The sequence below is a fragment of the Nansenia antarctica genome (genome assembly GCF_963989245.1).
Source record: "Nansenia antarctica genome assembly, chromosome: 3".
Classification (NCBI taxonomy): Eukaryota; Metazoa; Chordata; class Actinopteri; order Argentiniformes; family Microstomatidae; genus Nansenia; species Nansenia antarctica.
Window position 1 is genome coordinate 73,193,918 of NC_137688.1, and position 10,728 is coordinate 73,204,645.

At 46.3% G+C, this 10,728-nt stretch overlaps 1 protein-coding gene across 1 annotated transcript in view; it reads left to right on the forward strand.

The window, feature by feature from the left end:
• LOC308153640 (N-lysine methyltransferase SMYD2-A-like) overlaps positions 1–10,467 on the forward strand; it is a gene marked incomplete at both ends in the record, with an annotated part of 27,085 nt that extends 16,618 nt beyond the window's left edge. The window contains 8 exon segments of the mRNA XM_080526831.1: positions 1,060–1,127; positions 1,859–1,961; positions 2,973–3,083; positions 5,255–5,378; positions 6,717–6,894; positions 7,621–7,729; positions 10,383–10,442; positions 10,444–10,467. Of these exon segments, the coding sequence (XP_080382957.1) occupies positions 1,060–1,127; positions 1,859–1,961; positions 2,973–3,083; positions 5,255–5,378; positions 6,717–6,894; positions 7,621–7,729; positions 10,383–10,442; positions 10,444–10,467 (777 nt within the window).
• Positions 10,468–10,728: the final 261 nt, after the last annotated feature.

The following is a 10,728-nucleotide window of genomic DNA, read 5'->3' on the forward strand; positions in this document are numbered from 1 at the left end:
TCAATCAATCAATCAAACTTTATTTATGTTCTATAGCACAAATCATGCATTGAATGTAACTCCAAGTGCAGTATTTACTAAACCACAATATAATAAAACAAGAGCTATACGGATCAAGAGTGTTTGTGCACAGCGCCACTGTGTGTGAAGGCGCTACTGAAAGTGATGACAGAACGCATGTCTCAGAAGATACGCGGTCACTTAGTGACGCAAAGGTAGTTCTGTATTTATCTGTATTAGTACATTTATTTTGAAAGCTCTATTTTGACAGCTCTACCATGGGCACTTTTATTTTGATGGGGCATTCTTTGTTGATTGACTTACGACAGTTCAGGACGAGTCAGTCTCGCGGCATGTGGTTTTTATGAAAAGCTTTAAGTATGTTCACTGCATAATTCTAAGTCTAATATTTCAGTGATTATTGAGCAGTATTCAAATATTTAAATACATTGAGCAGCAGCTGAAACTTTGTCTAAGAACCAAGATATTGAGAAAGCAGTTCATTCAATGAAGACGCTGTTCCAAGAGATGATCTTCCGTGCAGGCGTGCACCCTGGATCAGCGGAGCTGGTGTGTTAAGTGTTCATGTGTTTTCATGTATGGTGTAGCTTACAAAAGTCTGCCTTTCCACTTATATTTGTGAAACTAAGTAGCCTAAATGTGTTGCGACTGTGCTTACGGTGTTTTAATGGTGTTCGACATGAGTGTATTGTAGCAGTAGGGCTCAATTATTTGAAATTGGCGCTCTTTTTTTTTTTTTTTTTTTACTTTTTTTTTTTTTTTTTTTTTTACTGTATTTTTCGGTTAACCGGAAAACCGCGGTTTTACTCTCTGACGGTTTTTCGGTTTCAATAATTGGAAACCGTCCATCCCTACTCTCCTCTCTCCCTTTCTCCTCTCCCCCTCCCCCCCAGGTTAACTGTAATGGTCTCTCTCTCTGCAGGTTAACTGTAATGGTCTCTCTCTCTGCAGGTTAACTGTAATGGTCTCTCTCTCTGCAGGTTAACTGTAATGGTCTCTCTCTCTGCAGGTTAACTGTAATGGTCTCTCTCTCTGCAGGTTAACTGTAATGGTTTCACCATAGAAGATGAGGAGTTGTCTCACCTGGGCTCAGCTGTGTTCCCTGAGTAAGTCTGACCTCACTGTCATCCTCCTCCTCCTCCTCCTCCTCCTCATCCTCCTCTTTCTCATCCTCCTCCTCATCCTCCTCCTCCTCATCCTCCTCCTCATCCTCCTCCTCCTCCTCATCATCATCCTATCACAGGTGAGAGAGTCCCAACTCTTTCATCCAGAGAGAGATTGATGACGTACTCTGGGCTGACCTGTCCCATGGAGGGAGCGAGGGAGGGGGGGAGGGAGAGGTGGAGGCAGGGAGGGGGGGACAGAGAGATGGATGGAGGGAGGGAGAGATGGTGAGAGAGAGGGAGAGATGGATTGTTTGGCTCTGCAGATGCGTGTTATTGAAAAGAACATAAGAACAAATAAGAAAAGAGGGGAGAGGGAGAGAGAGAGAGGAGGGGGGGGACAGAGAGAGGGGAGGGCAGGGGGTAAGGAGGGGGGGAGGGCAGGGGGTAAGGAGGGAGGGAGAGAGAGAGGAGGTCACAGAGGGAGGCAGGGTAGGGCTTGTGAAGTTAATGAGGCAGAGAGAGAGTTTAATGTCTTCTATTTCCCTCCCCTTTCTGTCTATTCATCCCTCCCTCCCTCCTTCTGTCCGTCTGCTCTATTTTCTCTCTCTCTCTCTCTCTCTCTCTCTCTATCTTACTGTCACATACATACATACCTCTCCATCTCTCACCATACACACTACTCTCTCTCTCTCTCTTTATGTCGTTCTTTCCCTCCCCTCCCTCCCCCCCAGCGTAGCGTTGATGAACCATGGCTGCAGTCCTAACGTGATCGTCACCTATAAGGGGACGGCAGCAGAGGTGCGCGCCGTGCAGGAGATCAACCCTGGGGACGAGGTGACGCGGACCACCTCAACACCACCTTAACACCTGAACACCACCTTAACACCACCTTTACACCGCAACACACCCGAACACCACCTTAACACACCTGAACACCACCTTAACACCTGAACACACTTTAACACACCTCAACACACCTGAACACCACCTTAACACCTGACCACCACCTTAACACCTCAACACCACCTTAACACCTCAACACACCTCAACACACCTGAACACCACCTTAACATCTGAACACACCTCAACCCACCTGAAATCCACCTTAACACCTGAACAACACCTTAACACCTGGACACACCTGAACACCACCTTAACACCTGAACACCACCTTAACACCTGAACACACCTCAACACACCTTAACACCTGAACACACCTCAACACACCTGAACACTCCTGAACACACCTGTACACACCTGTACACACCTGTACACACCTGTACACACCTGAACACACCTTAACACCTGAACACACCTCAACACACCTGAACACTCCTGAACACACCTGTACACACCTGAACACACCTGAACACACCTGTACACACCTGTACACACCTGTACACACCTGAACACACCTGTACACACCTGAATACCACCTCAACACACCTGAACACACCTGAACACACCTGAACACACCTGAACACACCTGTACACACCTGTACACACATGAACACACCTGAACACACCTGAACACACCTGTACACACCTGAACACACCTGTACACACCTGTACACACCTGAACACACCTGAACACACCTGAAAACGACTTAAAAAATTGATAATTTCCAACGTTTCCACGTGGAAACCCAAACTTATGGGAATGTCACAACCCTAACCTAAAGCAAGTGTTTCAGCTTGAAAGGATTTACTCCGAAGAAAAAAGGCGCTTATTTAGTGAAAGGAAAAGCACTGCAGATGTGACTGATATACATCACTTCCTGTCCCTCTCTGACCTGCAGATCTTCAACAGCTACATCTCACTTCCTGTCCCTCTCTGACCTGCAGATCTTCAACAGCTACATCGACCTGCTGTACCCCACAGAGGACCGCAACGAGAGGCTGATCGACTCCTACTTCTTCTCCTGTCAGTGTGAAGAGTGCACCTCCAAGTCTAAGGTAGAGTCTATCTATATCTATATCTATATCTATACTTCTCCTGTCAGTGTGAAGAGTGCACCTCCAAGTCTAAGGTAGAGTCTATCTATATCTATATCTATACTTCTCCTGTCAGTGTGAAGAGTGCACCTCCAAGTCTAAGGTAGAGTCTATCTATATCTATATCTATATCTATACTTCTCCTGTCAGTGTGAAGAGTGCACCTCCAAGTCTAAGGTAGAGTCTATCTATATCTATATCTATACTTCTCCTGTCAGTGTGAAGAGTGCACCTCCAAGTCTAAGGTAGAGTCTATCTATATCTATACTTCTCCTGTCAGTGTGAAGAGTGCACCTCCAAGTCTAAGGTAGAGTCTATCTATATCTATATCTATACTTCTCCTGTCAGTGTGAAGAGTGCACCTCCTAGTCTAAGGTAGAGTCTATCTATATCTATATCCAGGGGTGCACATAACTTTTTGGGGCCAGTGCTCAGAGGAGCACCTAGGGATGCTGCTTGGTGCTCCCCGAGCTCGCGAGTCACGACCCGTCCCACAGGATGGATGAAAAAGCGATACATGGATAACTTATATTAGCAAAATGACATTTATTCATAAATAAAGATGAACGAACAAATGATTGTGTGCAAAACAAAAGAAACAAATGCAAAATCAAATGACTGCTCTTTAAGCATGAAAGTCTGTCAGACTCCTTTAAACACAATGAAATCAACTGATCTCTTTAAGCACTGCTCTGTTCTGTAAACACTGAAATCAACTTTTCAACAAAAAGTTACAGCCTAAGCATTTATTTATACTACAAGCTTAATCGTCATCATCACTGCTCTCTTGACTGCTGTAAATTATCACTGTCCTCAATTTCAACCATGGTAGAGGATGTTTTTTTTGTGATCAACTTTCTTTTTTTTTTTTTTTTTTTTTGGGTGCGCAAAAGCGCCCTCATGCGGCTGATCTGCCGCGCAGCATGCATTTTGGCGACGCATGCGCACTGGCGCACCAGTTATGTGCACCCCTGTCTATATCGGTGTATCTACAGCTTGTTCAGTCAGAGTGTAGAAGGTGTTCAGGTGATCAGTCAGAGTGTAGAAGGTGTTCAGGTGTTCAGTCAGAGTGTAGAAGGTGTTCAGGTGTTCAGTCAGGGTGTAGAAGGTGTTCAGGTGTTCAGTCAGGGTGTAGAAGGTGTTCAGGTGTTCAGTCAGAGTGTAGAAGGTGTTCAGGTGTTCAGTCAGGGTGTAGAAGGTGTTCAGGTGATCAGTCAGAGTGTAGAAGGTGTTCAGGTGTTCAGTCAGAGTGTAGAAGGTGTTCAGGTGATCAGTCAGGGTGTAGAAGGTGTTCAGGTGTTCAGTCAGAGTGTAGAAGGTGTTCAGGTGTTCAGTCAGAGTGTAGAAGGTGTTCAGGTGTTCAGTCAGAGTGTAGAAGGTGTTCAGGTGTTCAGTCAGAGTGTAGAAGGTGTTCAGGTGTTCAGTCAGAGTGTAGAAGGTGTTCAGGTGTTCAGTCAGAGTGTAGAAGGTGTTCAGGTGTTCAGTCAGAGTGTAGAAGGTGTTCAGGTGATCAGTCAGAGTGTAGAAGGTGTTCAGGTGATCAGTCAGAGTGTAGAAGGTGTTCAGGTGTTCAGTCAGAGTGTAGAAGGTAGTCAGGTGTTCAGTCAGGGTGTAGAAGGTAGTCAGGTGTTCAGTCAGGGTGTAGAAGGTGTTCAGGTGTTCAGTCAGGGTGTAGAAGGTGTTCAGGTGTTCAGTCAGAGTGTAGAAGGTGTTCAGGTGTTCAGTCTGGGTGTAGAAGGTGTTCAGGTGTTCAGTCTGGGTGTAGAAGGTAGTCAGGTGTTCAGTCAGGGTGTAGAAGGTGTTCAGGTGTTCAGTCAGGGTGTAGAAGGTGTTCAGGTGTAACTGGGTTGGTTTACTGGGTCATTGTTGAATAGTTTGCGATGCACTGCTAAAGGCGGCCACAGCTGACTGTGTGTGTGTGTGTGTGTGTGTGTGTGTGTGTGTGTGTGTTTAGTGTGCGTGCGTTCTGTAGAGATGACTGCTGCTGTGTGTCCCAGTATAGCACAACCCTGCACTAAATATGGATCATAGAACATAAATCTCTCTCTCTGTCTCTCTCTCCTTCTCTCTCTCTCCCTCCCTCTCTCTCTCTCCCTCTCTCTCTCTCCTTCTCTCTCTCTCCCTCTCTCTAGGACACAGCTAAGATGGAGTTGTGTAGGAAGTTGAGCTCCCCTCCAGATCCGGAGGAGATACGTGAGATGGTTCGTTACGCGAAGAATGTCATAGAAGAGTTCCGGAGAGCCAAGCACTACAAGAATATCCTTCCTATATCTCTCTCTCTCCTCCTCCCCCCCACCTTCTCTCTCTCTGTGTTTTGAAGGATATCAGTTTCACGAGCCCCCCCCCCTTCTCACTCCCACTGAAATCGACCCTGACTGAGGAACACTATACTAGTCCTGGGTAGGGCCTCCGCCCTCCACTCTCTCAGTTCCTCGTGGCATTGATTCCTCAAGAGGTTGTGAAACATTCCTTTGAGATTTCTGGTCCCTGATAACTTGATTGCGTCACACACAGATTTTTCAGGTGCTATTTCAATCTGTGAGTCTCCCATTCTAATAATAATAATAATAATTAATTTAATTTATATTATATAGCGCTTTTCCAAGGCTCAAAGACGCTGACAATATGGGAGAAACGGAAAACACAGAAACAACAAGCAACAGATAACATGGGCACATAGAACACAGAGTTAACGAACGGGGAGGGGGGGGCTGTAGGGACAGGGGAGATGGTTAGGGGTAGGGGAGGAGGTATGCATGTCCGGGGGGGGAGGGGGGGTGGCTGGGTTAGGGGAGCTGGTTAGGGGTAGGGGAGGTTGTATTTTAGTCTTGACTTGAACATATGTGCTGAGGTTGCATCCCTAATATAAACTGGCAGTGAGACACAATCTGGAGCATAAAATGAGAATGCAGCCCCACCAAATCTCTTCTTTTGTACTTGTGGTACACAGAGAAAACCAGCGTCAGAAGACCTGAGAGCTCTATTGGGCTGATATGCTAGCAAAAGACCTGAGAGCTCTATTGGGCTGATATGCTAGCAGAAGACCTGAGAGCTCTATTGGGCTGATATGCTAGCAAAAGACCTGAGAGCTCTATTGGGCTGATATGCTAGCAAAAAGTCTGAACATATTCTGGTGCTGTGCCAGTGAGTGCTTTATAAACAAGCATAAGGATCTTGAAATCTATTCTGAACTTAACAGGAAGCCAGTGTAGAGTTATATGAGCTCGTCTGCTTGTTTTGGTTAACACTAGAACAGCCGTGCCTTTTTACCTACTAAAAGAGCCGCAAATGACCCCCTAGCTAGCTGCTTGTAAATTAGCCTGCTTCCTACACAGAAAAACAGCAAAACAGCTTCATACTAGCTTATCCTGATGTGATTTAGAACATGTAAGGATACTGGGTGGTAGAACGCACATATCTAGGACAAGTCATGAAGGGAGGGTCCTGAAATGTGATCGAGTGCAAAGATATAACACTTTTTTTAAACTCACAGGGGTCGAATGAGCCCTCATTATATATTATATATCATATTATGTTATATATGTTATATAGCCCCACGTGCTCTGAGCTGGGTTTGAGCCCTTGACTCTATAGCACCCCCTAGCGAGCTGCTGGAGATCTGCGAGCTGAGCCAGGAGAAGATGGGAGCCCTGTTTGCAGACACCAACGTGTACATGCTGCATATGATGTACCAGGCCATGGGCGTCTGCCTCTACATGCAGGACTGGGAGGCAGCCATGGCCTACGGAGAGAAGATCATCCACCCTTACAGGTAGAACACCACCCTCCTCCACCCTTACAGGTAGAACACCACCCTCCTCCACCCTTACAGGTAGAACACCACCCTCCTCCACCCTTACAGGTAGAACATTATCCGTCTCAAAAGTCCTGTACTGCAGAGTCTCTACCTATATGCTGTCAGGACTGCAGAGTCTCCACCTATCTACTGTCAGGACTGCAGAGTCTCTACCTATCTGCTGTCAGGACTGCAGAGTCTCTACCTATCTGCTGTCAGGACTGCAGAGTCACTACCTATCTGCTGTCAGGACTGCAGAGTCTCTACCTATCTGCTGTCAGGACTGCAGAGTCTCTACCTATCTGCTGTCAGGGCTGCAGAGTCTCTACCTATCTTCCGCCGTAGACTGAAGACCTCCATCTCTTCAGGCTACATCTTAACTGTCCCTCCTGAGACCTCTTCATCCCCTCTACTCCCCTGTACAGACCTCCTCATCCCCTCTACCCCCCTGTACAGACCTCCTCATCCCCTCTACCCCCCTGTACAGACCTCCTCATCCCCTCTACCCCCCTGTACAGGTCCAACCCTGGTTTAACCCTGGTTTAACCCTGGTTTAACCCTGGTCCTAACCCTGGTCCTAACCCTGGTCCTAACCCTGGTCCTAACCCTGGTCCTAACCCTGGTCCTAACCCTGGTCCTAACCCTGGTCCTAACCCTGGTCTAACCCTGGTCTAACCCTCGTCTAACCCTCTGTGTCTGCAGTGTACACTACCCAGCCTACTCCCTGAATGTGGCGTCCATGTACCTGAAGCTGGGCCGGCTCTACCTGGGCCTGGAGAGGAGGGGGCCGGGGGTGAAGGCCCTGGACAAGGTGAGACACCCGCCTGAACATGTACCTTAACATGTACCTTAACATGAACCTTAACATGAACCTTAACATGTACCTTAACATGAACCTTAACATGTACCTTAACATGTACCTTAACATGAACCTTAACATGAACCTTAACATGAACCTTAACATGAACCTTAACATGAACCTTAACATGAACCTTAACGTACAGAGACCTTTAACATGACCTGAGAGCTCTATTGGGCTGATATGCTAGCAAAAGGTCTGAACATATTCTGGTGCTGTGCCAGTGAGAGTTTAGAAACAAGCAGAAGGATCTTGAAATCTGTTCTGAGCTTAACAGGAAGCCAGAGTAGAGTCTCTAAAACAGGAGTTATATGAGCTTGTCTGCTTGTTTGCTGCATATTATATGTTATATTATCATATTATATGTTATATATGTTATATATCAGCGGTTCCCAACCTTTTAGGACTCACGGCCCACTTTCCAGATCTCTCCAGTATTCGCGGCCCACACAGCAGCGCGCGAGCGCTCAAAACAACGACGTAATTTGACCAAAAACTAGAGGGAGCGTGGCAAAAAAATAAATAAATAAATAGCGGTTAAACCATTAAAGCCGAGCGGCGATGTTTTTATATACCGACTAGGGTTGCCAGATTTTTGGGTGGAATTAGCGGTTTTAGACTGTGGTTAGGGTGGAAAATGTCGATCCCATCTGGCAACCCTGTTCGCGAGTCCGGGATGGAATGTAGCCAATCAAGAAGCGAGCTGACTTCTTCTTTTCGGATGGAAATATCGGCGCACACCACACACAATACGATCAAGGCTGTTCAATCCAAGATTTTTTTTATGTTTTTAAAATTAAAACGTTTTTGTAATAAAAAAACTTAAATAAAACAATTTTTTTGCCCATGATTTGGCGGCCCACAGGTTGGGAACCGCTGTTATATATTATATATCATATTATATGTTATATAGCCAGGGGTGCACATAACTTTTTGGGGCCAGTGCTCAGAGGAGCACCTAGGGATGCTGCTTGGTGCTCCCCGAGCTCACGAGTCACGACCCGTCCCACAGGATGGATAAAAAAGGGATACATGGATAACTTATATTAGCAAAACGACATTTATTCAAAAATAAGATGAACAAACAAATGATTGTGTGCAAAACAAAAGAAACAAATGAAAAATCAAATGACTGCTCTTTAAGCATGAAAGTCTGTCAGACTCCTTTAAACACAATGAAATCAACTGACATCTCTTTAAGCACTAACTGAATGTCTGTTCTTTAAATACAATGAAATCAACTGATATCTCCTTAAGCACTGCTCTGTTCTGTAAACACTGAAATCAACTTTCAACAAAAAGTTACAACCTAAGCATTTACTTATGCTACAAGCTTAATCATCATCATCACTGCTCTCTTGACTGTTGTTAATACTGTCCTCAATTTCAACCATGGTAGAGGATGTTGTAGGCTATCACTTTAAATAGCTCATTATTTTGATTGTTGCACAAAGTCTTTTTTTTTTCCTTCTAATATAATTCCCAACCATATTCCCTGGGTCAGGGGTCGAGGTGCGATAATGAAGCTGTAAAACAAACGTCTGAACGTTTGAAAGCTTCAGAGAAAAGAAACGTGAAGTGCCTTGGTGTTGTTTTTTCCTTTTAGCGACGAGTCGTTCGGGACTGAATTTTCACGTGTCGGCGTGATAACCATGCGATGCGCGATACGCGGAATGAAAGTACAAGTTACGATACTTTCCGAATGTTTTCGTGAGGGGAGTCGCCGTGGTCGTCGTCGGTGGGTACATTGTGGTCATGAAAGGATATGGTATTGGTATTAACGGGCAGTCAGCAGTTAGCAGTAGGAGTTTTGAGGAAGTCAATTCCTCTCCCAGCGCTTCCAGCTGTTGGTGCGCAAGAGCGCGTTCATGCCGCTGATCCTCCGCGCAACATGCATTTTGGCGACGCATGCGCACTGGCGCACCAGTTATGTGCACCCCTGTATATAGCCCCACGTGCTCTGAGCTGGGTTTGAGCCCTTGACTCTCTAGCACCCCCTAGCGAGCTGCTGGAGATCTGCGAGCTGAGCCTGGAAGTCCCATGAACCTTAACATGAACATTACTGTACTGAGAACCTTAACATGAACATACTGTACTGAGAACCTTAACATGAACATACTGTACTGAGGAACCTTACATGAACATACTGTACTGAGGAGAAGGAGAGAGAATCAAAGCATCAAAGATGGAGAGAGGAGAGAGAGAGAGAGAGAGAGAGAGAGAGAGAGAGAGAGAGATGAGAGAGAGAGAGAGAGAGAGAGAGAGAGAGAGAGAGAGGAGAGAGAGAGAGAGAGAGAGAGAGAGAGAGAGAGAGAGAGAGAGAGAGAGAGAGAGAGAGAGAGAGATTTACTGGCCGATATCAATGTCTGTCCCATGGTGAGACTGAAGGTGTCAAATAACAGCAGAGTAGAAATAGGCTCGCAGGAAAAGGGTTAGGGTTAAAAACACTCATTATCCAGGGGGAGAGTGTTTTTTTGTTGAGTGTGTCATCCTAAAAGTGAAAGCGTCATCCACACTGTCAGAAGGCCTGGTGTGGTGGCTGGGCCACGTGTCACTTCCTGTGTCCGACGTGTAACTTCCTGTTAACTTCCTGTGTCCTCCTCAGGCCCTGGCCATCATGGAGGTGGCTCATGGGAAGGATCACCACTATGTGGCGGAGGTGAAACCGAGAGGTGCAGGACCAGAAGTGACGAGGAGGAGGAGGAGGAGGAGGGAGCTGATCACAGGAAGGAGGTAAAACAAGAAGATGAAGAAGATGAGAAAGGATTAGGAGGGAAGAGTGAGGAAGGAGAATGTAGAAGAGGAGGAGAGAGAGGGAGGAGGAGGGAGAGGGAGGAGGAGGAGGAGAGAGAGAGGGAAGAGGAGGAGAGAGAGAGGAGGAGGAGGACGGAGGAGGAGAGAGAGGGAGGAGGAGGAGGAGGAGGAGAGAGAGGGAGGAGGAGAGAGAGGGA